The following is a 27958-nucleotide window of genomic DNA, read 5'->3' as shown; positions in this document are numbered from 1 at the left end:
TTTTACTAGTCATATATTGCAGAGTTTTTTTTTTTTCATCAAACAAGCAATGTGCTCTTTGCATTTAATTACATTGATTAATTTACTTATAGTTTGTATACAGATAATAAAATAGGACATACTAAATGCATATTCATATACATGATAATAGCTTGTCTGTAAAAAAAAAATTCCACCAAAATTGTGGAAGTAGGGACATATAATATTAAGCCATAAGGTGTTTTTAAATGAACCAATCAAGTGATTAGGTGAGTGGAGTAAGGACACAGTTCTCCTACAAACTGTATGCATTCAGTGCGAGAGATTGAAGTAACAGCTCAAGTAATGATGCAGCCAGCCAATTACTTTATTGTGAATGAAATGTGTAAAAGCACATGAACATCTAACATACATGATATACAATTGTCAAGTTAAAGTTAAAAAAGAAAATTACATTAGAAAAGAATGCAGTAAAGAAACTTGACACATACACATGAAAAATTATTAAGGCCAGGAGTGCAATCAATTTTGATTAAGTGCAAATTTGCTTCAAAAACAAACAAAAAAAACTAAATTATTATTATTTTTTTTTTTTTTTTATTGCCCCTGAACTTGCATGTTGACATTTTCCTATATACTAAAAAGTAACAACACTTTTCCCTTTTCCCTTTATCATGAAAGGTTTCCTCATGAGTCATTCAGAGTAATGCTGTTCTATTTATACTATCTACAATGTGTAATATTTTTAGCAAGAGAGCTGTAAGATTATATTTAAGCGCCTGGTAGATTTTAACTGTAGCCTGCTTAAACATATGGGGTTATCACAGCAAACACTTCACAGATGTTACAATAAACCACTGACTATACAGTATTGTTCAAAATAATAGCAGTACAATGTGACTAACCAGAATAATCAAGGTTTTTCGTATATTTTTTTATTGTTACGTGGCAAACAAGTTACCAGTAGGTTCAGTAGATTCTCAGAAAACAAATGAGACCCAGCATTCATGATATGCACGCTCTTAAGGCTGTGCAATTGGGCAATTAGTTGAATTAGTTGAAAGGGGTGTGTTCAAAAAAATAGCAGTGTGGCATTCAGTCACTGAGGTCATCAATTTTGTGAAGAAACAGGTGTGAATCAGGTGGCCCCTATTTAAGGATGAAGCCAACACTTGTTGAACATGCATTTGAAAGCTGAGGAAAATGGGTCGTTCAAGACATTGTTCAGAAGAACAGCGTACTTTGAATAAAAAGTTGATTAGAGAGGGGAAAACCTATAAAGAGGTGCAAAAAATGATAGGCTGTTCAGCTAAAATGATCTCCAATGCCTTAAAATGGAGAGCAAAACCAGAGAGACGTGGAAGAAAACGGAAGACAACCATCAAAATGGATAGAAGAATAACCAGAATGGCAAAGGCTCAGCCAATGATCACCTCCAGGATGATCAAAGACAGTCTGGAGTTACCTGTAAGTACTGTGACAGTTAGAAGACGTCTGTGTGAAGCTAATCTATTTCAAGAATCCCCCGCAAAGTCCCTCTGTTAAAAAAAAGGCATGTGCAGAAGAGGTTACAATTTGCCAAAGAACACATCAACTGGCCTAAAGAGAAATGGAGGAACATTTTGTGGACTGATGAGAGTAAAATTGTTCTTTTTGGGTCCAAGGGCCACAGGCAGTTTGTGAGACGACCCCCAAACTCTGAATTCAAGCCACAGTACACAGTGAAGACAGTGAAGCATGGAGGTGCAAGCATCATGATATGGGCATGTTTCTCCTACTATGGTGTTGGGCCTATTTATCGCATACCAGGGATCATGGATCAGTTTGCATATGTTAAAATACTTGAAGAGGTCATGTTGCCCTATGCTGAAGAGGACATGCCCTTGAAATGGTTGTTTCAACAAGACAATGACCCAAAAAACACTAGTAAACGGGCAAAGTCTTGGTTCCAAACCAACAAAATTAATGTTATGGAGTGGCCAGCCCAATCTACAGACCTTAATCCAATTGAGAACTTGTGGGGTGATATCAAAAATGCTGTTTCTGAAGCAAAACCAAGAAATGTGAATGAATGTTGTTAAAGAATCATGGAGTGGAATAACAGCTGAGAGGTGCCACAAGTTGGTTGACTCCATGCCACACAGATTTTAAAAAACTGTGGTCATACAACTAAATATTAGTTTAGTGATTCACAGGATTGCTAAATCCCAGAAAAAAAAAAATGTTTGTACAAAATAGTTTTGAGTTTGTACAGTCAAAGGTAGACACTGCTATTTTTTTGAACACACCCCTTTCAACTAATTGCCCAATTGCACAGCCTTAAGAGCGTGCATATCATGAATGCTGGGTCTCATTTGTTTTCTGACAATCTACTGAACCTACTGGTAACTTGTTTGCCACTTAGCAATAAAAAATATACTAAAAACCTTGATTATTCTGGTTAGTCACATTGTACTGCTATTATTTTGAACAATACTGTAAGTGTGCATATAGTGACAATCATGTAATATATTCACCTTGGCAAATTTTCCAATTTTAAAGTACAGCAGCACTGAATCCAGCAGGTCATTCACCTATGATGTAAATGCATGCTATGACACGTGTTTTCATGAAATCAAGAATAATAGTAACAACCTGCAATATACCCTTATGAAAAACAGTAGAGTCATGGCTCAAATGCACATACACAAGCAGTTTATGTTCCTCACATGCTAGAGAGGCCTCACCAAAGCATTTAACTGACAGGTATGTGCAAGATGTGTTTTACTGTTGAAAAGCTAATGCAGTTTTAAATCGAGTGGAAATGTAGCGCAATGTACCATGTTCATTTTCTGTGTTGATTTTTACAGTGTTTACAGGTATACTTTAGGTGTACCTAAATTTAAAACTGTATTTTAGGATTGTAGAAAATGTGGTTACACGTTATTTTAAGGTGTCCTTGTTACATTGTAGTTATACATTTAAGCATAGGAGCCTATGAAATGATTGAGCACCCATGGAAAAACACAAGATAGTCTCCATTCATCGTAGCCGTTAAGCAATGGATTGCAGGTTTTACAACTTAATTCTCGTTTTCATAGAGGCGGTTTTTGGCATTATTTTATGGGCTTACAGGCTTGCTCTTCCATATAGTGGTCATGGCTCTGCGCTGTATGTCCGAATAAGTGCTAAAAATAAACAGGTATTTATTAAATCATTTTAATTAGAGAAGCGCTTAGTTACTTTTTATGGAAAGTAATACGTTACATTACTTTTGTGTTACTTTTTCACTATAAGAGCAGGGCTTGGTTGTTTTTAATATAAGAAATTCTATTTATAGCAAATGTAAAAGCCTTTTCACACCAAAAAGTGTAATGAATAAACATCAGGCTGAAGGAAAAGTAAATTCACGTCTGTACAGCAGAACACAGGAGAAGAAGGTTCAACACTCTTCAGCAAAAAAGAAAACAAAAACAAAAAAAGGCACAATTGTTAGTTTCTATAAAGTCTGTTTTGCCAATTAGTATGGTTGAACTGGATCATCAAAGGTCAGCAGCAAAGACATTAGTTAATAAAATGGGATTAGAAACATTTGTGCTATTTAAATTTAATTATTGCAGGTTTGTGTCAATTTTGCATTAATTTCTTTTGATGAATACTAAATAATTTTTTTGGGGGATGAATTAATGCACATTCATATTTAATCTAGAACTACATGTTCACACAGCGTCTCTGTACTTCTGATTTCTCCCAATATGGGGACAGGAGACCTGTCAATCAATAAATGGGAAAACAAAGTAACTAGCGTCACTTTTTCGAAAAAGTATCTCAGATATTTTCTTGTAAATTAAAAAGTAATGCGTTACTTTAATAAAAGTAATCGGATTACAGAACTCGCGTTACTTGTAATGCGTTACCCCCAACACTGTTTATTATATTATATTATATTAAGTATTATAAGAGTAATATAAATTAACTACATGTACTTAGTATATGGTTAGGATTAGGGTCACTTGCATGCAATTATGCATAATTTATCGTTATTATAAGAGCAAGTACACGTATAATGTGTAACAAGGACACTTTAACACTGCATTACTGAAAATGTCTGCAAATGTCATGAAAAACATCTTCACAGCGTATGTTTCAACACTTTTTTGAAACTCGCCAAGGCTGTAGTTAACCCTGTCAGTGCAGCTCATCACAACCATACGGGATCGCTCTCACCACAACCGAACCCTCTGCACGGTGGAAACCAGATGTCACTGCCTGCATTGTACACAGCTTTGATTATAATGTAGCTTTGTTTCTGTGCACACAACACAAGTCTTCTGATCAGTGTGTGAAATAGTTAATGGAACAAAAAATTATTACAAGGACTTGGTGTGAACAAGCTGTCTTTCCACAAGAAATGCAAACACTTGCTAGTATCATTCTTACACACGTTCAGACCTAGATCACTGGAGGTCGAGGGCCGTATCCCTCAGTAAAGTCCCCTGGACTCATCTCCTGCAGGAATTTAGGTCTGTCATAGTCAGACGAACTGCCAAAGCCTTCAAAGTCTTCACCCTCCATGTCCTCTTCAGAGACCACAGGGAGATCCACTACGGTGTCATCGAGGATAGTGTTTTCTTTGCAGTCTTTCTCAGTTGGGGAACTGGGGAAGGAATCATAACTAAAGGAGTCTGTCAGTAGGGGTGTGTGTCCCTGAGGTGTCATTTTAGAAATGGGGGTCGGCTCGGGTTGGGTTGTAGGAGACTGGCCGGGTATGACGTTCCGCTGCATATGGAAAGAAGCAAAACATTAGTCTTGGTTCGTCTGACGGGGAGTGCACAGCAGATCAGCAGACACATCACAAATACATAGCACTGCTGAACAAATAACAATTCCTAAAGAAACACCTGATAAAGTTAAATTCTGTCAATGTACTGATCTTCATAGTGCTTCAAACACGTGCATGGCTGTTGGCTGTTCATAAAATGAAAGTAGACGTCATAAGATATCACTATCATAGGGATATTCCCACAGGTGATAAAAACATTTGGAGTAACGAGTTTTTTTTTTTTTTTTTTTTTTTATTATAATATAAAAATACACAATGAAATGACCAAAAGCCACATACCAAAAATGCAGGAATTTTGGGTATTTTGGACCACTTCCTGCAGAGCAGCCACACAAAGCCCATGGTAATGAAGAGCACAATGGTTCCTACGCCTATCAGAGCTGCGATTAATCCCGTTTTGTCTACAGAAAAGTCAAGAACAATTCAATGAAGCATCAACTCTAGTAATCACAAATAATAATGAATAATTTAAGAATATACTTTCAGAGTAATGTAGTGCTGTTTGGTGCTAGAAGCTCAAAAATGACAATACTGACCCATTTATTTTTATTTGACTTTTATTTAACCAGGTTAAACTTTCCTAAGTGACCTGGCCAAGATGCATATATTAATAGCTGAATATTAAAAGTATCACAAAAGAGTTTAACTCCAGCACGCAAAGGTTGTAACCAGTTCCAGTAAAGATCTCCAATTAATAATATTTCCTTAAAATTCAACTTGGATAGAGAATCTATTAAAGATAAAAGCAAGATTCCTACACATTTTCAAAAGTAAAATTCAAGCACTTTCGAGGTACAATTTTAAGATTTTCCAGCACTTTACAACTGTAGTAAATGACATGTTAACATACACGCTTGCTGAAATCAAACCACCTGTCTGGATTACATATAACATTGCCTAAAATAACCAACATAGATTACATAAATTATACAATGTTCAGGGTATCTGCAGTATTTTTTTAATCAAATGTAATGCTTTTTAATTCCTGCACAAATAAAATGAATACTGTATGAGCAGGGAAGAGCAATGTCTATGGTTTAATGACTGGTACTAGAACATGACTAATTCCTCATTTACATGGTTTCTACTGTTTGTGATGACAGTATTCGAGAACACAACTGTAGCGTTCTGCAGATTTATCCTCACTGGTGACTAATCTGTGCTCAACACCGTGTGTGATCTGTTATTATGCTAACGTTGGGGAAAAAACCTGCATAATGAAATAGTATGCACTGTGAGCAGATCTTAAACGTATGCCACAATAAACACTTTTCATACACAATGGCACAACGGTCTTAAAGATTAAGTTTAACTGAGCAGGGAATTTTTTTTTTTTTTACCTTTTATATGGCTCGAAATCGCAGAATCTTCTATGAAAAATAATAACACATTTATGAAACGTATCCATTTTAGGAAGTAAACTTTGTACATTAAGTTGAACAAAGCCTAACCCAGATCTGATTTAAAAATTGCCAAAAATCAATAACATCATCATCTTCCTATGATGTTTGGCTTCCCCTTTCTCATGTAGTGGACGATTGGATGATTTCAAACACAGCTCGTGTCAGCGCCTGCACTTCTTAGCACGATAAGTTAGTTGCACTGCATTACCGAAAAATAAAAAATTAAACTGCTAATGGTTTTACCGGTCTCAGGCGTCGGCTGAGGGACACAAACGTTGCTGTAGGTATATGAAGGAATCCCAGCAATCACCCCTTCAAGCTTCAGCTCCACACACTGTCCAGCAACGCTTTGGTTAAAGTGGACTTCTGCATTGCACAGATCCTCATCCTCAAAACATGAGTATTCTACCATTTGCTGAGGAAGGAGAAAAGAACAGAGTGATTGTAACGATTCAACGTCCCAACATGACTAACATTTTAATAAGGACACGGAGGAGTCTGTGTGACTGCTCTTCCAACCTCATCATGTGTGATTGTGTACGTAAATTCATCATTCATAATCTCTTGCTTATAAAGCTTGAAAGGGTGCTGAAAGGACACTTCGATCACATCTTTGTGGACAGATGTATTCACAGCTGGAAAGTCCAAAGAGCCTGCAAGCAGAGGGCAATATAGCATTAAGAAATCTGAAATGGAAACGTCATTTGGCAATAGACTAAAGCAAATTAATTCCAACACTAAAATTCAAATATCCAAATAGATTTGCATTTCCTGAACGAAAAAGCAGAGGTGAAAGAAAAGAAGAGCATGAAGGCAACAGAATGAGAGTAAATGATCTAGTGAAGCTATTCTCTTTTAGGCTTTGGTTCTGTGTAAATGAAATGCTGCCATGTAAGGAGTTAGATGCAGTACAGAAAGCACCAATTAAGCAAATATTGAAGGGTCAGAGAGTTCTCGAATTCCATCAAAAAGATCTTAAAAATGCCACAGAATGCAAAAATCACTTTTATAAGGTTTGAACACCGTTGTGTGGCGACAGTGTGTGAAAACCACCTGTCTATAATGGTAAAAATACACCCACTCATTGTTTTATAATCCCAATAATTCATAAACAGTCTCTCCACACTAGCAATGGGTCTCAAAAAAAAAAAAGGAAAAGTCCTATACATTTACGCTAACATTTTACACCGGACTACAGGGTTGCACAATAAAACCCGCCTAATTACTCAAAACTAGCCCAATCATGTTTTGATGGGAATCCCCCGCCAAAAATCTCATTCTAGTGGGGGACAAAGTATTACTACTTTAGTCAGACTTTTGGACGAAATATCCCTTTAATGATGCCAACTCTACCAACGGTTTGGGCTGAATGACCTGCAGATGTTTTATACTTAGAAAATGAGACGTAAAATTTCTGAGAAATATCAATAGTGTCATCAACAGTGCCTTGCAAACACTGTTATACTCAGAAAACTTACATTTATATTTATGTTTGTTCTCATCAAAATAGTCTTTGCTGTAGGTGAATCTAATGGAGACGTTTTCTGATTTCTCTTGCCCATCATGTGCTGTCAGCAACACCAAGTAATCATCTTCCACATCTGTGCTGTAGCTGCTGATATCAAGGTACGTCTGAGAGGTGTCCACTGTTTGGGAAGGACTGGAGATAAATGGGACAGAGAGATTAAGGAATGTCATTTATTTCGTGATCTGCTGCTTTGACACACACATACCTTTCATAAGGTTCAACTTTTATGGCAAATTTCATCTGTTCAGTTGGGTTACTGTAGTTCCAGTAGAGGACATTCACAAAATTGTGACAAACAACACTGACGTTTGTTGGAGAGGGAACTGTAGAAAAAAAACAAAGTTAGATTCAGATTCAGTTTATTATCTTATTTAGTCTATTTCATAAACTCAAAGCTCACGAGAACAGCAAATCCTTCCAGTATTGCTCAACAGCTACTGAAATGCTGACTTTTAAAGCGGATGTCATCTTCAGAGGCATGAAAATCTTGGGACTAGAGGTTTGCTCAAACACAAAATCACTGAATTTTGGATCTTATGATCTAAATATCAGGGTTGCCCCCTTAATAGTCTAATAACCATCAGTCAATCAAATTTAATTAGCTGCTTAAAATCCAAACGTTCAATGCAATCATCAACCTCAAATGTGTTTTATCATCTGAAAGTTAAGAAGCAGCAACATTAAATGGCTGGATGCTCTAATAATGATCAAAAACAATCTGCACTATTGAAGTGTTTGTGCACAGCGTGGAAGCTGAACAGTAGCCACTCACTGTACGACAGTTAACTCGGAGCTGCTTGTGATAATAAACTTCATTATTTAGCAGAAATGATTGGAAAGATTGGAATTATTATTATTTTATTTTGACAGTGTTGTTGGACTATTCTTTGATTTTCAGGTGTTCTGAGATTGTGTTGATGAGTCAAGGTACTTAAAAAAAAGGCCTTAGATGAGTACATGTGTTTGGTGAATGACCGACCATCATAACAGCCTGCTATTTCAGTTAATTCTGAATTGAGGAAGTTGTCTGATAGCATGTGCCATGATCACAGGAAATGCAGCTCTGTGTTAATATACAGACTTAAATAATTCAGACTCTTGGTGTATTCATGGAAGTCCCTGTAGCATTTTATATATTGCTATTCATTGCTACTCAACTCATCCGTTTAGCTGTGCATTTATTGAATGAGCAGTGAGCACTGTGCAATGACTGAACTGATTGCACTATATTTTATGTATATTCTTCTTTAAGTCTTGTAAATACATTTTTTAATCATTTTCACAGTTTTTAAATTCCTTGTTTTATTGTTGTATATATATATATATATATATATATATATATATATATATATATATATATATATAAATAAATTAGACAATTTTGGCTTTTCTGAAAAAAATCGTACCTTTTCGAATCATCCTAAAAAGTTAGGTTTGAAAAGTTAATTTCAGTAATTCAACTCAAATTGTGAAACTCACTTATTAAATTCAATGCACACAGACTGAAGTAGTTTAAGTCTTTGGTTCTTTTAATTGTGATGATTTTGGCTCACATTTAACAAAAACCCACCAATTTACCATCTCAACAAATTAGCATGATGACATGCTAATCAGCTAATCAACTCAAAACACCTGCAGTGGTTTCCTGAGCCTTCAAAATGGTGTCTGACAATCACTGACACCCTTCACAAGGAGTGTAAGTCACAAAAATGAATTGCCAATAACCTGGCTGTTCACAGAGTGCTGTATCCAAGCATGTTAGCAGAAAGTTGAGTGGAACGAAAAAGTGAGGAAGAAAAAGATGCACGACCAACCGAGAGAACCACAGCCTTATGAGGATTGTCAAGCAAAATCGATTCAAGAACTTCACAAGGAATGGACTGAGGCTGGGGTCAAGGCATCAAGAGCCTGGGCTAAGGAGAAGAAGAACTGGACTGTTACCCAGTGGTCCAAAGTCCTCTTTTCAGATGAGAGCAAGTTTTGTATTTCATTTGAAAACCAAGGTCCTAGAGTCTGGAGGAAAGGTGGAGAAGATCATAGCCAAAGTTTCTTGAAGTCCAGTGTTACGTTTCCACAATGTGGGATGATTTGGGATCAATGTCATCTGCTGGCGTTGGTCCATTGTGTTTTTTTTTTTTTAAACCAAAGTCAGTGCAGACGTTTACCAAGAAATCTTGGAGCACTACATGCTTCCTTCTGCTGACCAACTTTCTGAAGATGCTGATTAAATTTTCCAACAGGATTCGGCACCTGCCCACTCTGCCAAAAGCACCAAAAGTTGAAGTTAAATGACCATGGTGTTGATGTGCTTGACTGGCCAGCAAACTCACAAGACCTGAACCTCAGAGAGAATCTATGGGCTATTGTCAAGAGGAAGATGTGAAAATCGACCAAACAATGCAGATGAGCTGAAGACCACTGTTAAAGAAACCTGGGCTCCAGACCACCTCAGTAGTGCCACAAACTTATCACCTCCATGTCACGCCTAACTGAGGCAGTAATTAAAGCACAAGGAGCCCCTACCAAGTATTGAGTACATGTACAGTAAATTAACATACTTTCCAGAAGGCCAACAGTTCACAGTTTTTTTTTTCACAAGACATCGATCTTCGTTTTAAGCAAGCTCTGATTTTAATTGTTTTAAATATTCAACAAATAACCACAAATAGCTTGTTTCCTGCAATTATTTAAAAATCACAAATATGAATTATAACAACAAAAAAAATCCCACCTTTTAATAGCAGAGTATATTTACAATACAAACCTTTAAAGAACTATGAGGGCAAAACTAAATCAATCAATAAATTAATTAATAAAATAATCGTTCAATAATTGTATTTGTTCAATTAATCAAGGTTTTGATTTGAGGTCTTATTGCCAACCCGTATCACATGCCAACTTTGCTCATTTTCCCCATCTTCTGCTGTTACTCTAGACTGATTTCTTGTGATCAGGGCTCTGTCACGCCTCTCAGGGGGCAGAGATTGTATAATAGCAATAATCCACTGGATGCGGTTGCTTTGCTTGATGTTTATTTTGCTCGATCCCCATTAAGATTTCAGCCGAGAGTGACAGAGTAACACCTCCATGTAATGTACTCTGTCAAACAAGGTTTAAGGCCACACTGATTTGCAGCTGTAACCACGTGTGATCACGAGTGACGTTTTCACACCCACTCAGATCAGACCGAACTGTGGTTTTACTGTGATACAAGTGTGAAAATAATCCCAAAGGCTACATACCACGTTCTAGAAACAATAACGTACTTTTAAATCATTTAAAACTGGGCCGGAGCATTTCAATGCATTTGCTGGCTGAACACAGCAAGGATAGAGAAAGAAAACATAAGAGACAGACATGAAGGAATATAAAGAGGAACAGGAAGGAAGTGAAAGTGCAAAAGAGAAATGACAAAAGGTTTAACACGCAAACACAGAAGAAAAAAAATCTAACTATTACAACAAGCTTCAGAATTCTAGACCCAAACATCCGTTGATTATAGAGACAAGGCAAACACATTAATGACTTTAATAGAGATACGACATCTGCTAAAGTCAACCGTATTGAGTGGGACTCTAGCTGGAAGCCATGTGATGATCTGCCATTAGAGAAGAGAAATGAAGACCCTGCAGTCAAAATCTCATTGTTAAGATATATGATATCTAACAGATCATTCTACATTCAGAAACAGAAATACTAAGGTTTGCATCATATGCATATTTGAATCTAGCCTAAATGGTGTACATCTCTGTTAAAGACATAATAAACTACCTGTCTTTATTTATTCCATAAAACCACTTGTACAACATGTAAACCTTCATAAAAATATGCTTTACTACACATAGTAACATGACAATCAACTCTGAATCCACTACTGATGACGCATGCAAATTATATAAATAATAAGAAGAAAAACAGGAACAATATATAAGAAGAGAGAGTAATTTAAGTGTATTGGAAGTCATTTTGAGCAGTGGTTTTCTCACAGAGCTGATCTCTGTAACATCCCTCCCAGTGTTTCACGATGCAGACGGCCTTCACTGACCTTAACCCTGCTGTAGTTTGTGTTCCCATTTAGGCACATTCGGTAAGGCAAACGCAAATACATCATGATATTATCTATTAGAAACATTATCAATGTTGTCAAGAACAGTAGCATTAAACACTAGTACTCAGATCAAACAGAATGAAACAAAACAACATTGAAGAAGTCTACGCTATTTTATTCAGTAAGCATTACATTTTCACAAAGTCACGCTAAAAACCTCCCTAAGAGAACTAGACAAAGTTATTATAGTGACAACTATAACAGATTGTTGCATGAACAATAAACAACTGACATAATTATCCAACCCTTATCTATAGTAAATATTAACAATGCTATAAATAGACAAATGATAATTTTACAGTGTTCATCCTTTCAAACCCAGAAAACATCTTTCACGAACATCGTCTCCATCTCACCTCACTAATTCCCAAACCCTGGCTACGGCGTCGCTCGTGATAGTAAGAACGAGCATCCTCTGATGACTGCTCTCGTATGTGCCAAGTAGACCAAACAGATATCTATTATTTAATGAAAAAATGATAAAGTCATTGACTCAGACTGCTAAGACGCTTCAACAGAACAAGGACAGTTAGTGAATGAACTGCATAAAAAAGAGATGCATTACCATTGATTTTAGCCATTTGAGACAGAAACATAATACTAAAGTAGTGAATGTATGTATTCAAATGTGCTCAAAAATGTACTATTAATTTGGTTTTTGCTGGATGGGGTGTCTGCAATGGAGAGATTTGGATTGTGTTGTAATGAAATTATGTTTAATTATTGATTTGACTGGCTCAAACTAATTAAATCTCTCTCAACATAATTCTCTCATTCTCTCTTTATTGTCTTGTTTTAATTATTTTAGCCGATTTTATGTCTTGCTCACATTACACGTGACTTTAAGTAAGCAGAAATATGTCTCTTGTAATGCACTTACTTTTACAAAAACGCTGTGGCACTGATTAAATTATTTTCATATTCACTGGTATTGAATCAGAACCATGTTTATTGATGTAAAACTAAGAGCACGTGAGCCGAAAACACTAGTACTGTAATTTGTGGTAACGTTAGATAGTTACAGTAACGAAAACCCTTGTTTGTGCAAAACTTCCTCTTTAACTGTGAACATAAAGTGCATTGACACATAAATAATACAGTCTTTGTTTTTAATTCATGTAAAAGTATAGAATGAACATTTTGTTATTATACAAATAATTTCCTTGGATCTATGCTATTAGCTCAAGATATATGAAAACAACAAAACAAAAGAGAAGAGGACCTTTAGCATGTGAGCACACAGGCCTGACGTTACGAATACAGACAAACAAACACTAAATAAGTGTTGTTGTTTTTTTAAATAAATAAATAAATAAAACAACCAACTGTGAACGTTTGAATTTCAAGGGATTTAATACGCTAAAGGTTTTTTTTTTTTTTTTTTTTATAGAATGAACTCAAAAACAGATCAGAAGATAAAATAATAATGCATATAATAGCATATTCTCCATAGATAAACCTTAAAGATTGGAGTCATTTTGCGCCAGTGAGATTATAATTGTAAGTAAAGCGTGTTTATATCCCCAGGATTTCTCTGATCGTGCCTGGCCTGCTCATGGATCCACGCATTTAAATAACACAAACACAGCGGATTCATAGTATGTCCAATATATGTTACTGTAAATAATGTACGTTAATTTATTTTAATATAAAAGTGAACGCATGCTGCGTATCTCATAGACGCTCAAAATGTGACAGATCACGTTAAAAACATACGACTATAAAGATGTGCTACCGTTAGCACGAGAGGCTTTAGCATATTAATGACGTTACTCACCAAACCCAAAGACCCCTGGAAACAGTAACGCGTAAACGACACCGAACTGAACCACAGCATGCTTCGACATTGTCAGAAATGTGTTTTGAAACCCGTCGCAGGGCGCACTAAGATGTGTCTTAAAGCTGTTCCTGAACGAGCTCTGTGTGTGTGTGATCGTCTCTCGCGAACTAGGGTTGCCAGATATGAACCCTCAGAAAACCAATAATGCGACGGATTCGTTTATAATGCTTTACTGCATTAAAACTGTATATGTCGTTTGTTTATTTGATTGTAAAAAAAAGATTTTTTTTTTTATATTTGAATTCTGCTAACATGGTGAAACGTTGTGTTTTGTCTTGCGAATTTAAAAAATCTGGCAACTTGGTGAAAACAAAAGATCCCAGTTGTCCCTCACTGAAGACAGAGCATGAGATCCAGGGGGCGTGGTTGGCTCCACATCTAGAGGGTGGAGATTGGTGGGTTTAGTGGAAGGAGTAGGATCTGGTGTTCTGTAGGGAGGACCATCTCAAAGATCCGGTGCTTTCCACCTTGCTGATCAATTTCAAAGAAGCTTATCAGCCCTAAGCAAAACGTTTCATGAAAGTCAACTTACCTGAATTATTGGTACACATTTGACAGGACTGTCAAACTTTGACTGTAGTGATAATTTCTCAGTGTGGTCAGTGTTGTCACATACAGTATGGCTATTTGTCATAGTATTACCTGCTATGGTTAATACTACAAGGGGTCCTTGTTACAGTGTAATTACTGTATACATTTAAAGGTCACTTATGACCTTTGAAGTGATGAATGAAGAACAGCTTCATTCATCACTTATTGAGGGGTTTTATATATATATATATATATATATATATATATATATATATATATATATATATATATATACATATATATATATATATTTACAGCTCATTTCTCGGATGCTCTGCTTAGAACAGGTCGATTTTGTCCTGTCTAATTAATATTAATGAGCCTCTCTTCTGATTGGCCTGTTGTTTTTTTAAACCACTTTACAGGATGTTTCAGAATGGAAAGTATATATATATATACCCTTTTTTTTTTTTTTTTACCGAATGCAGTAATCTGCGTAACTATTGCTTAATAAAACAGAGTAAGGAGAGATGACTGAGGACGGTGATGATTTGCAGATCCTGAGAACCACTGACAAACATCTTATCTTGTGAAATTGGTGGTAAGTGCTGGCACTCTGTATAAACAAAGTATGCCATCTCTAATCCCGAAACTAAAAGTGAAACTAAAATCATGCATTCAAAAGCAGTTTCTATGCCAGGAATAGTAACGGCTCCTTGCCTGATGCCCCAGATTTTAAACAGTAAATTACCCAATGATATAACTTACATTTGTTCATTTAGTTGACCCTTTTATCCAAAGCGACTTACAATTGCTATATATATGTCAGAGGTCGCACGCCTCTGGAGCAACTAGGGGTTAAGTGTCTTGCTCAGGGACACATTGGTGTCTCACAGTGGATTCGAACCCTGGTCTCTCACACCACAGCCATGTGTCTTATCCACTGCGCTAACACCACCCATATAACTGATTCCATACCATATAACTCATCTTGCATTTATTAACTTTAGGGGTTCAGTAATACACCATTTTCTTTCCGAACAGTGTACTGGATTATGGGGGGTTTGAGAGGGAGGAGGGGTTATGGGTGACATCGTGAAGTCTATCCGCCATCAGTGATGTCATCATCTGTCAGCCCAACCTTAATTCAGAAGCCTGTGCAAATGAATCATGTAGTTTCCTGACACCCATCGACTGAACAGTGTTTTCTTGACATGTTTCTGTGTCATTGTTGCTCAGCGAATATTATCTGGGGTTTGGGCAAAAGGGGGATGGGACGATGGGCAGTGCTCGGGGTGGCTGAGAGGCGGTGACTGTGTAGTTCTGACATCACCTATTGAAGGAAGTCACATCACCTCGTGAAAAGGCACAGCTACTGCACTTTATGCAGGCAGTGTGCATTTGTCTGTGGATTGACTGTTTTTCAATTTATATGATTATGAGTTACATAACCCTAGAGTAATGTTAATTAGTGAAAGTGACGTGACATACAGCTTCTTTAGTCTGCTACCATCAGGGAGGACCAGCAGACTGAAGAACAGCTTCATTCATCAGTCTATCCGGAAGCTGAACTCCCTCCCGACCTCACCCCATCTCCCCTCTTCTGCCCCTGTCACCACTGATGTCTGACCCACCAAATTTACAATAAAGCAGACTTGACTTGACTTACAAAATGTCCTAATTTAAGATACTAAAGTAGTGCAACTAGCTCTTGTTATCTGAGAAAGTTATTCTCAGTTAATACCATAATTGTCAGGAATGGAGATATGCAAACAAGAGTAGTTTGAGTGGTTTGTTCAGGGCTACAATGGATCGGATGTCAGTAGTTTTTAAAATATTGCTGTACCTTACATGACACTGATGTTGACATACCAACAGCATCGATATTTTACATAAGTTTTCTTTATAATGCTTTGGTAGCTTTTTTAGCTATTTTGATTCAGCTGTATGATTCAATTCATAATTTCTATAAATAGCTTAAATATTGCAGGAGAAGAAACAATCTAGACTGGAAATTTGGAAAACATAGATGAAAACTGCAAGCAACAATGAGAAAATGCTCCATGACGAACAGAGACCTTTACTGTTCCTTTTGAAGTGTACAAGTTGATTTCCTCTCCAGCTTCAGAAAACATGCAGAACATTCAGTTCTAGAGTTTGTTACACCCGTGCATCCACAACCACAGAATTTAGCATTTTACTACTGTTTTCCAGTGCAGCATGGCTAGCTGTTTAACCACATCAGTTGAGCTAGTGAAATCTTTTTTCAGATGGTATCTTAAAGGTTAGATCACCCCAAAAATGTTAAATTTGCTGACATTTTGATTCACCCTCAACCTGTAAATGTGTTGAGAGGGAAAAAAAAGACTTTTTATTCTGTCCAAAACAAAACTGGAAAATAAATAAAATAAATAAAAATTGAGAAACTGTTAAAAGTTTGTATTACAGTAAGTTCTCACATGTTTGAAATCTTAAATGTATAGTACTTTTTAAATGGTTTGATATTTCTGCACATTTTTTTCACGTTCCACTCTGACAATATACCCTCGTCACAACGCACACGTGTTTAATGATTGCTCCTGAACAGTAATGGTAGAAACATGTAATTCCTTTGATTTTCAGCATACAAAGCTGTCCCCTTCTCCTTGATGATTCTTCTGCTTAATTATTGACAAAGGTACTTTATGGTTCCTCCTCTGGTCATTTTATGTATTACACTCAAAAAAAAAAAGGGGGAAATTTTGTGATTCATAGCATGATTCATAGATGAGTGGTAGTTCTGTCAAAATGAAACTTAAACTTGTTGAAAGTCAAGATTTTAGTTTTAAATCTACATAAATGTTATATTGAAAGAGTCCTGTAATTGAAAGAGTTATTTTTTTCACTTTTTGAATAATGACCTTGTTACTATCAGAATGGACCTGTTTTGTTGTGTCTCATCTCTTATGTGCTCGGTGTGGCACAGTTTTCCCTCATGTTTGATTGTGTAATTTAGTTTAGGCGTGTGACATTAATTAGGTTAATTTTCTTCAGTATATATAGTTGTGTTCAGTCCTGTGTTCAAACACCCTGCCTGTCTGACCTGTGTTAGCTCTATTGTGGATTATTAAAGACTATTTGCATCGTTCATTGTCTTCTTCGTTCATTTTGATCACCATAGCTGTGACAGTTACATGTTTTAAATTCCCTAAGCTTTACTCTCTCTAAACTGTAATTGTACAATCATACATTTTATTAGGGATGCACGATATTGGATTTTGGCCGATATTCGATATGCCGATATTTTCAAAATAATTTTGGCCGATGCCGATACCGATATCGATATATATAAAAATTTTTAGCCTGATATATTTAAACTTTAATTTTACTGAAGAGAAATCCATGTATCTCTTCTGTACTGATTCTACCATAAATTTATTATTTTACAAATGTAGACAGACATTAACATCTGAAAAACAGGTCAATTATTTCACTTGGAGAATATCGGTTTGGCTCATCGGCAGAAATATTCATATCAGCCGATACCGATGATGGTCATTTTAAGCTTTTATCGGCCGATACCGATGTTGTGCCGATATTATCGTGCATCCCTACATTTTATCATTTATAATTCATTATCTAAACATTATTATGTTCTACATTCACAATACATACAAAACAAGAGAGAGAGAGAGAGAGAGATGGAAACCCCTCAGGTTGGCTATTTTCCCCTCACGTTGGTTAATAAAATCCACCCTTCGGGGAACTCACCTTGATCCTCATGTTGTGTGCTTCTTCACCCCGTCACACTGGTGGAGAATGCGGGCATTGCAGTGAAGAAGTTACCGACCAAGGATGCCACCACATTCATTATCACCCCACTTGGCTTGTTACAGACTTATTTAAAAAAAAAAAAAAAATTCTGGTTGTTTGGCTCATGTCCCATGTCTGTTTTCCCAGGTGGCTCTCCTCCCCGAAGATGGAAGATCTTAAGCACCTCCCAGAAGTGAGCATCCACCAGCAACCGATCATTGAATACATGGCCTCCCGACAAGATGAAACGCGAGCTCGCCGCCCTCCGCATGGCCCTGTCACCTACCGAGTCCGGCAGCCCGGAAGATGGAGGGAAGATCAAATATACCATGTGAATCTCCTGAAGCATTGGGTCGGGACCGGGCCCCGCTCATCTACCTGCCGTGGCTGTTGACATGGACCCCCACCTTTCGGCCGCCCAAAAGTCGGAGCTGCAACACCTGGTCAGTCAGTTCACCGATGTGTTCTCTCCACAGCCTGGGCGGTCTCACGTACTCGCGCATGATATCCACACAGAGATGTATAAAGTACTCGAGACCCAGACTTGAGTAAAAGTACAAGTGTTCTATCAAAAAAGTGACTTGAGTAGAAGTTGAAGTGCTCTTTAAGCACCACACTTAAGTAGAAGTACTAAAGTATTCAACATTTGTTGTACTTCAGTATTGCAAGTAGTCTATTTTAAAATTTACTACTCAAGTACTGAAAGTAAAAGTACAAGTACTGTGTTCTGTAGTTATTAAAGAAAGTAGTCAAAAGTTTGAACATTGTTTTTACTATTTCAAATGATTAACCTAAAGGACCATCACAATTCCTTTGACTAACTTTTTTTTTTTAAACAAAAAACAGATTTTGCCCAATTTGCAAAATTATGTCATTAATAACTTACCCTCATGTTGTTTCAAACATGTTAGACCTCCGTTTATTTTTGGAACACAGTTTAAGATATTTTAGATTTAGTCCGAGAGCTCTCAGTCCCTCCATTGAAGCTGTGTGTACGGTCTACTGTCCATGTCCAGAAAGGTAAGAAAAACATCATCAAAGTAGTCCATGTGACATCAGAGGGTCAGTTAAATATAAAAAATAGCAAAAACTACGACTTTATTTAGCATTGTCTTCTCTTCCGTGTCTGTTGTAAAACAGTTCAAAACAAAGCAGTTTGTGATATCCGGTTCGTGAACGAATCATTAGATGTAACCGGATCTTTTTGAAACAGTTCACCAAATCGAACTGAATCGTTTTAAACGGTTCGCGTCTCCAATACGCATTAATCCACAAATGACTTAAGCTGTTGTTCAATGTGGCTGATACTCCCTCTGAGTTAAAACAAACCAATATCCCGGAGTAATTCATTTACTCAAACAGTACACTGACTGAACTGCTGTGAAGAGAGAACTGAAGATGAACACCGAGCCGAGCCAGATAACGAACAACAGACTGACTCGTTTTTCGAGTCAAGAACCGTTTACGAATTCGTGTACGATTCGAGAACCGAGGAGCTGATGATACGGTGCATGTGTGATTCAGCGTGAAGCAAACCGACACCCAGAGCGTCTGAACCGAACTGATTCTTTTGGTGACTGATTCTGAACTGATTCTGTGCTAATGAGTGATGTAAACCGAAGGCTTGCAATCATCGCCAATGACGTCATTACGTCGAGCTCAAAAGAACCGGTGAACTGTTTTCTTCAATCGGTTTATTGAATCGAACTGTCAGAAAGAACTACTGGTGATCCGGAAACCGATGCACCCGGTTCTTGACTCGTGAACGAGTCATTATCTGGCTCAGCTCGGTGTTCATCTCTCTCTCTCTTCACAGCAGTTCAGTCAGCACGCGCTTGATTCGCTCAATGATGTGCCAGCTTCATCAAACCTGCCATCTACAGTTCTGGCAGTGGTAATGTGGGTTTGTAATGGAATGATTCGTAACATTTTTATAATTGTAACGAGTAACGATGCAGCACATAAAAAAAATATCGGAGTAAAAGTATTAAACTCATCGAAAATATGTACTGAAGTAAAAGTGGAAGTAGGGAAAAAAATAATACTCTAGTAAAGTACAGATACCGCCTTTTATTACTATTAGGCTCTGCGACACGCAATCGAGGAAGAGGTACAGGAGATGCTGAGGTTAGGGACCATTGAGCCATCACGCAGCCACTGGTCCAGCCCCATCATCATGGTTCCGAAGCCCGACGACACCTACCGCTTCTGCAATGACTTTCGTCACTTGAACGAAGTCTCGGAGTTTGACAGCTACTCGATGCTGCGGGTTGACGATTTGTTGGACCACCTGGGAAAGGCCTGGTTCATCTCGACCCTCAACCTCACCAAGGGCTCCTGGCAGGTCCCCTTAACCGATCAGGCCAAGCCGAAGACCACGTTCTCGACCCCTACTGCCACCTTCCAACGTCTGATGAAAGTGAAAAAAAGAAAGTGACTTGACATTCAGCCAAGTACGGTGACCAATACTCAGAATTCGTGCTCTGCATTTAACCCATCCGAAGTGCACACATACAGAGCAGTGAACACACACACACACACACTGTGAACACACACTGTGAACAAACACCCGGAGCAGTGGGCAGCCACTTATGCTGCGGCACCTGGGGAGCAGTTGGAGGTTTAATGCCTTGCTCAAGGGCACCTCAGTCATGGTATTGAGGGTGGAGAGAGCAGTGTACATGCACTCCCCCCACCCACAATCCCTGCTAACCCAAGACTCGAACTCACAACCCTTCGATTGTGAGTCTGACTCTCTAACCATTAGGCCACGACTTCCCCGGATGGACGTCCTCCTGCGGCCCCACCAAGCCTATGCGGCTGCCTACCTAGACGACATTGTCATCCATTTACAGACTTGGGAGGATCACCTGGAGCGGCTGCAGAAGGTGCTGTTGGAACTCCGCCGGGCTAGTCTGACCGCCAACCCCTGTAAGTGTCACCTGGCCCTCACCGACGCACTGCGCAACTGGAAAGGAGAGAGAAGGCCAAGCACTGGAAACCCCTCATGTTGTTTAATAAAATCCACCCTTCGGGGAACTCACCTTGTGTCGTGTGCTTCACCCAATCACAATAGTTAACTGCTGACAAATTGAACCTTGTGTATTGTTACCAATAAGTTTCCATATCATACAATACTATTATCCAATATATTATATAGCTGAGTATCATCAGCATAACAGTGGAAGCTAATTCCGTATTTTCTAATAATATTACCCAGGGGCAACATGTATATTGAAAATAGAAGGGGACCTAGGACGGATCCTTGTGGCAATTCATATTTTACTGATGATAAATGAGATGACTCCCCATTTAAGTAAACAAAATGGTAGCGATCGGACAGGTAGGATCTAAACCATCTTAGAACCTGCCCTTGAATACCTGTATAGTTTTGTAATCGATCTATGAGTGTGTCATGATCTATGGTGTCGAACGCAGCACTAAGATCAAGTAAGACTAGAAATGAGATGCAGCCTTGATCTGACGCAAGGAGCAGGTCATTTGTAATTTTAACAAGTGCAGTTTCTGTGCTATGGCGGGGCCTAAAACCTGACTGAAATTCTTCATACAGATCATTTTTGTGCAGGAAGGTGCTCAATTGAGCAGATAAAACTTTTTCAAAATTTTTTGACATAAATAGAAGATTTGAAATAGGCCTATAATTTGCCAGTACACAAGGATCTAGTTTTGGTTTCTTAATAAGAGGCTTGATAACCGCCAGCTTGAATGGTTTTGGGACATGTCCTAAAGATAACGATGAGTTAATGATATTGAGAAGCGGTTCTTCGGCTACAGGTAACAGCTCTTTCAGTAATTTAGTGGGTACAGGATCTAATAAAAATGTTGTTTGTTTAGATACAGTGATAAGTTTATTTAGCTTTTCCTGTCCTATATTTGTAAAGCACTGCAGTTTATCTTTGGGTGAAAACTGTTTGAAAACACAACAATATATATATTTATATTTATATACTCTTCTCTTAACATAATCAAGATTTCCAGACCTTCCAGTAGACGTCCCCCTGCCCTTTTTTAAGCACATGCTTTTATAAGCTTCATCTGTGCTTACATCATATTTTTTTATTGACTCATAAAACTCATGTTGCTCCCAGATGTAGTTCACATTTTCCTTCTTGGCTTAGCCGGTCATGCATAGCAAGATGCTGAGGACACGGTCTTGTGTCTTTGGCAGCCTCTGGATCCGGTAAGTCCAGCCCCGCAACCCATGAATGAGGTCCTCAGACGCTCAGACCGAGAGATGGAAATGTGTTTGACTGCCGACAAACAGGTACTGTGTGACTTTTTAACTTTTCTTTTTTTGCTTCTTTTCTTTTTTCTTTTCTTTTCTTGCTGTTTAAATGTGACTTACTGTAAATGGAGCCATATGTGGACAGAGTTTGTCTAGAGACAGTCTAACCAGTTTAACAAATCATAAACATCTTTGCTCAGGGTAATATCTTTTGACAGCTCAGACAGCCCACAGATTTTTTTTTAGATTAGTTACGGGAAACTGTGAATCAGCACAGACAAAGCTGCCAGGAATTCTTCATGAAGGAGAAGCTTTATGAATTGGTCCATTATGTACTTTAGACACTTTATTCAAAGCTAAGAAGAGGATTTAACGATCGAAAATAATGTTAGTTGAGAACCAACAGTTCAGAAAGAGCTCTTAAAGCACTGTTTGCTCTGTGCGAGAGTTGAGATGGAGAGTAAATCTGGAGCGAGCTCTGACATGCTGAAGTGTGGACACACCCTGCTGTTATTCAGGGCAGAAAATGGAGGACAGCTGCATGCGTTCTGGACCAGCAGGAGAAACATTGGTTGCAAACGGCACGTCACCTCCGGCTGTTGTATAATAAGTAACCCAAACATAGTTTAAGACTGTGGAGGAGGTAGACTGCCAATTCAAGCAACGGTCCTGCAGCTGAACTGCTGCTTAGGAATTTTTGTGAGTGTCTAGCTCATAAAATCCAAACCTTTGGGTTTGAAGTTGCTTAAGAAAGTCTATAAAAAGGTAAGGCTTCATTATTGATTATGTAGATAAGTGCAAATACTTGACTGGAAAACAGTGTTTTAAATATGCTGATGATGCAGTTGTCTGTGTAAAGTAAAAAATGTGCAGTCTCGTCCTTTAGTTGCGAAACTCTTGAAAGCCTTCAATTGTCATTGTTATATTATTATCTATTGCAAAGCATTTCTGCTGCATTCCCTAGGTTCACATGGAAATACAGTCAATGTCAAATTTCAATGGTTGCTTATTGAGCAGTATATTTTTTTCTTTATTTTCAAAATCTTCACTTTTCCCATGGTGCATAAGCTTTGAAATGTTCACCATGTTTCTCTGGACAATGTTGTTCTTTCAGCCAGCTGAGACCACGGCTCAAACTATCCCTTAAAACCATGGCACTCCTCGAAGTGGATCGCAGCACAGACTGGCAGAGGACCGAGCCTGGTTTATTGTCCTCTCTACATCTCACGTTGGCTGACTAACCATCACAGTGGCGCTCCTGTCCACGCATCACTGAATCATACTGGTGGGTCGCAGCTCTTTCACGCGCAAGAAAACTGGATCTGTTCTGAAATCTGGCCAGTGGCAGCATAGACAGGATTTAAAGGCACTCTCTGGGCTGTTCCACGAGACAGAACAAATATGCTGGTTCCTAAGAATCCTTCTGCAAGGCATATTAAAACAAATCCTTCTTAAAGACAAATTATTCTTTATAGAAATGAACAGCAGCAAGCTCAGGGATCCCTGAGGTAAATCTACGGAATTATCAGTTTTAAGGTTTACAGAAGTGCCCGTACAATAATGGAATAAGTGCTGGTAATTAATTACCATCACTTTATCCGTTTTTTAACTGAACTTTTTTTAACAGTGGATAATCACCCAATATTACGGAGGGACAAAGAACTATCGGTCGTAAATAGAATTAATTTAATACTCTTTAAGAAAATAATTCAGTAAATCAATAAGTCTAATCAGAATGAACTATTTTACCCAATATTTTAGATTTCATTATTCGATTTTGCAGTGGTTTTGTCAGGCACCAAATAGGACACTGTACTGATGACGTATTTTTGTTAACAATTAGTGTCGCTATAACTCCTTTGACAAAAATCCAGTTCGATTTTTCCATGAGCTTTTGGATTATTAAACTCTGTGACCAAAAAAGTTTCTGATTCCTATGACGTTTTGTTTGATATTTTTACAAACTTTTAACATCGGACTTGTTAACTGTAAAGGTCTCGGATGGTCTGGTCTGGACTGCTAATTTGTCATCTATTGGTGGCTTGTTCAGACCACTAAATCTTGAGGAAACCATTTGAATGGTTTTAATGGTTAATAGTTGATGGTTTGTAATGTCTGCTTTGGTATTTATAGTGAAAACTATAGTAAAAAAGTAAGATTTTTTTTAAGTGTTAATTAACCACAGACCTTATTTAACCAAAATCCATTCAAAAACGCCCACTGACGAGACGATGGAACTGAAAATGCTCAATTGCAACCTCGTTTCTGTGTTTTGGTCTTCAGCAATGTCATCCCTGAAGCATGCTATATACTACCCTTTCAAAATTACTTCAGCTTTTCAAAGACCTGATATAAATATTGAGTCAGATCTCTCATGTGTGTTGGGCTGTAAGCAGTGCGGGCTGCAAGAAGAGCGATGCACATCATCACTTAGACCTGTCACTTCAGTTAGGATGCTTTATGCAGAAACAAGAAAGATGACCAGGTATTGGAATGGAGCCACGGTCGAAGCTGAACAATAATTTATTCTTCTTTCTTGCAGACGCAAGTCTCAAAGGAATCCAGATGATCCTGTTCAGTCCGATGAGCTCTGCAGTGCTGTGCTGCATACTGTGGCTCGCTGCGCCTGCCTTCCTGCGCTCTGAATTCAAGGTGGCCTACGTGACCGAGCGCAGCTTGTACATGTGCACATATGACCAGGATCTGGCCTTCTGTGAGAACATGAACTCCAGCGATTTCAGCAACTGCAAGGATCAATCATCTGTCCTGCACAGGGGCGAGAGTCCCAGCCCGGTTCACAAAAAGCGTCTGACGGTGTGGTACAGCTCGCCTCTTAACGTGGCCCTCCTGCTGAACAACTCTGAGGTGCGGCACCTGTCGCTGATCCAGTGCAAGCCCGCCACCGAGCAGCCCGTCCCGTTTGAGTACTTCACAGTGCAGCGCTTGGAGACCCTGACGGTCACCTATCCCTTCTGGAAGCCTGGACAGAGCTATGACATTATCATCGGCAAGGACAGGGACGCCCTGTACCACGAGGAGGCGCGGATCGCTGTCATTCACACCTCTGTGCTGACTGGGAAAACAGAGCCGAAGTCATACACAGTCCAGACCAAAGTGGACCGCAGCGGAATGATGTCCTTCCCAAACATTTTTATGTCTCGCAACGGGCTTTCGGAAATGTCCAGGATATTTGTCACTTTTCTGTACTGAGAGGAATTTTCAGGAATTTAAAAGCTTCATTGTAGTCACTATAACACAAATAGCTGTTGTGCATAATTAATAATGGATATACTTAATGTATACAATTATACGTATTGCATACATTGCAAACATAAAAAAAAAATTGTTACGGATCAAACACTATCATAAAACTAAACAAGAACAGGTTCATTCTCTGCGGTTGGTAATGTGGGCTTTGCACACGTGCTGCTGTTTTACTAGGGATTCAATTCTGTTAAGATGTTTTGTATTTGCAATAAATAAGGGATTTTAAAATATATTTATATATAATAAAAAATGGCAAAGAATTGTGTGATGTTGTTGTTAAACTTTCCACCACCCTGCAGAATCTGATCCCCGTCATTGGTAATGCCCGTTCAAAACAGCAAAAGCAAATGTGAGATAAGAACACTTTGCTGTTTAAGCTTGTCTCTACTCGTATCTGAGCGTTCTGCATCACAAGTGCATTGTTGCACAAGGTGAGCTACTGAACATATGTAATAGATCATTTGTGTGAACAAGTTGTTGGTGTTCCACTGCCTCTAGTGTTCATTTCACATGGAAACTGCAGTGCATTTCATGCAGTCTGATTTGTAGTTATGCAAAAATGTAGATAGAGTTTTTCCAATGTTGTCCAAAACATACCATGCATGTGATAACACAATTTATTAGCTGCTCATAATAGTATAAATAAACAGAGATAGTGATGTTCAGCATATGGACCATCCAGTGGTGAATCATAACAGGAGCAGCCAAAAGAAAAGAGAGAACGTGTATTATGTATAATGAGATTTTGTAAAATTTCAAAAATGCTGCTTAGTAAACTTTATTTCAACATGTTAAAAAGCTTTGGGGTCCACAGAGATACTGCAATGCAATAGAATTTGACTTCATTGTGTGGCTCTTTTAAAGATATATCAAGGGTGTTATTCACTGTGGGCAAATTATGTGTCAGTTCAGTGCCTACCTTTTCTGGGAGTGTTAGTATGTCACAGGTCAGAGGACAGAGGATACTTCAGAAGTATGTCTGGGTCCAGTTTCCCACACTTACAGTCTTGACCACTTGAGACTGTGTGCAATATGCAAAAGGAAGGAAGTGTGCAAGAATGGCCCAGGTCTTACAAATGCCAAAACCCAGTGGCTGAGTGCTATTCAAGTCTAAGCGTTTTCCAGCATGCATCATGTTGAGGAAATAAATCATGTGACTTTTTGTCAAGATCTCACAAGATTTTGCGATAACCTTTCCAGTGTAAGTTAAATATTATAACACTACTTAGTTTGGTAGTAAAGCATAACGTTTTGCACATTTTATTTTAAACAGCTGCTTTTTTATAAGTTTATTAGAAGCACCACAACTACTACATTTTGTAATCTAAAATGATGGACTACATTTAAATGTTATTTTGAAGTTTATTTTAAAATGCAAAGTATTGAAATAAAAATAAAGCTCTTAAAACATGAAAATCAAAAGTGAACCCTGTAAATGCATTTGTAAGGCATTGTAAGTGTATCTATCCCATCAGGTAATGAAGACTTCTTCACACACTTGGGACAAATACTGTAGGCTATCTTGGACAGACCTGGCTGCACATCTTCTCAACACATGGACGAGCTCAGTGCTTCAAGCCAGCAGGTGTCAGTAATGCTCTATGTGATGTGCTGATTTCTCTTTCTGACTGCTCTCAGCTGGAAACTCAAAGCTGAGAAGATGCTGGTTTGTCAGATGTGAGTTCATTGTAAGTGTTGTTTATGATACCTGATCATAATAACCTTGGCTGTGTTTCCAAAAAGCATTGTAAGCCTAAGTTGATCACAGTTCCACTGGTTTTTAATGCGTCTATGGTGAACTTAAGCTTATGATGCTTTTCAGAAAAGCAGCCCATGGGCCTGTACCATGAAGCTGGATTAAAAAATATTCAAAAATCATTACCTTGTATAATCAATGATCACAAACCTGACTTGTCTTTAAAAATCTTTTTAAATGTAATTTAAACTGCACAAAGGTAGTACACTGTCTAATATCAGTTGGTAAACTATTCCAATTATTAACAGCATTTACAGAAAAAGCTGATTGTCAAAAATCTGTTTACTAAAATGCGCTTCACAGTCGCCTCTTAATGAGGCTCTTGTCTGTCTTATGCAGTCATTGCGCAATGAAACAAACATCTTTAAAAGTGAAGGTGCAAGATCATTCACAATGTTATACATTAAACTACAGTTGTGAAATATTACAAAGTTTCTAAAAGTAAAGAGATTCTGTTCTCGAATTATTAGACAATGATGATGTGTGTCAGGTTTCTTATCAAACACTTTTATAGCACATTTGTATAAACTATGTAAAGGTATAAATCTAAGAGTAGATTTTCCTGCTTGGGATCATGAAGTAATGCAGTAAGAGAAATGAGAAAAGATTAAAGAGTGCAGAAAGATTCTTGCAGCTGCTGCTAAAAGTTGACATTTCTAAGTTGGGGTGTAACTGTACAAACACTT

The 27958-nt window shown here is 38.0% G+C and overlaps 2 protein-coding genes across 5 annotated transcripts; one reads left to right on the top strand and one right to left on the bottom strand.

Moving 5' to 3' along the window:
- Positions 1-322: 322 nt before the first annotated feature.
- On the bottom strand, positions 323-13802 carry LOC127969651 (interferon gamma receptor 1-like). Of its 3 annotated transcripts, none has more exons than XM_052571703.1 (8): positions 13618-13802; positions 7938-8055; positions 7683-7864; positions 6724-6857; positions 6448-6619; positions 6142-6171; positions 5081-5202; positions 323-4737 (listed from the first exon to the last, which is right to left on the bottom strand). In XM_052571703.1, exons 1-8 carry the CDS (start codon positions 13685-13687, stop codon positions 4411-4413), a joined length of 1155 nt encoding a protein of 384 aa, XP_052427663.1. In that variant the 5' UTR covers positions 13688-13802; the 3' UTR covers positions 323-4410. The 3 variants fall into 3 exon arrangements, with proteins under 3 accessions (XP_052427663.1, XP_052427664.1, XP_052427665.1); XM_052571704.1 differs by having other exon boundaries at positions 6142-6168; XM_052571705.1 differs by lacking the exon at positions 6142-6171 and having other exon boundaries at positions 13618-13801.
- Positions 13803-22119: 8317 nt separating this feature from the next.
- On the top strand, positions 22120-25776 carry si:ch73-52p7.1 (uncharacterized protein LOC100321084 homolog). 2 transcript variants are annotated; one of them, XM_052571718.1, is made up of 3 exons: positions 22120-22288; positions 23364-23534; positions 24792-25776. In XM_052571718.1, exon 3 carries the CDS (start codon positions 24815-24817, stop codon positions 25457-25459), a length of 645 nt encoding a protein of 214 aa, XP_052427678.1. In that variant the 5' UTR covers positions 22120-22288; positions 23364-23534; positions 24792-24814; the 3' UTR covers positions 25460-25776. The 2 variants fall into 2 exon arrangements, with proteins under 2 accessions (XP_052427678.1, XP_052427679.1); XM_052571719.1 differs by lacking the exon at positions 22120-22288 and adding an exon at positions 22344-23014.
- Positions 25777-27958: the final 2182 nt, after the last annotated feature.

Source organism: Carassius gibelio, chromosome B13 (assembly GCF_023724105.1).
Source record: "Carassius gibelio isolate Cgi1373 ecotype wild population from Czech Republic chromosome B13, carGib1.2-hapl.c, whole genome shotgun sequence".
NCBI classification, from domain to species: domain Eukaryota; kingdom Metazoa; phylum Chordata; class Actinopteri; order Cypriniformes; family Cyprinidae; genus Carassius; species Carassius gibelio.
This window is presented reverse-complemented; position numbering and strand designations above follow the sequence as displayed.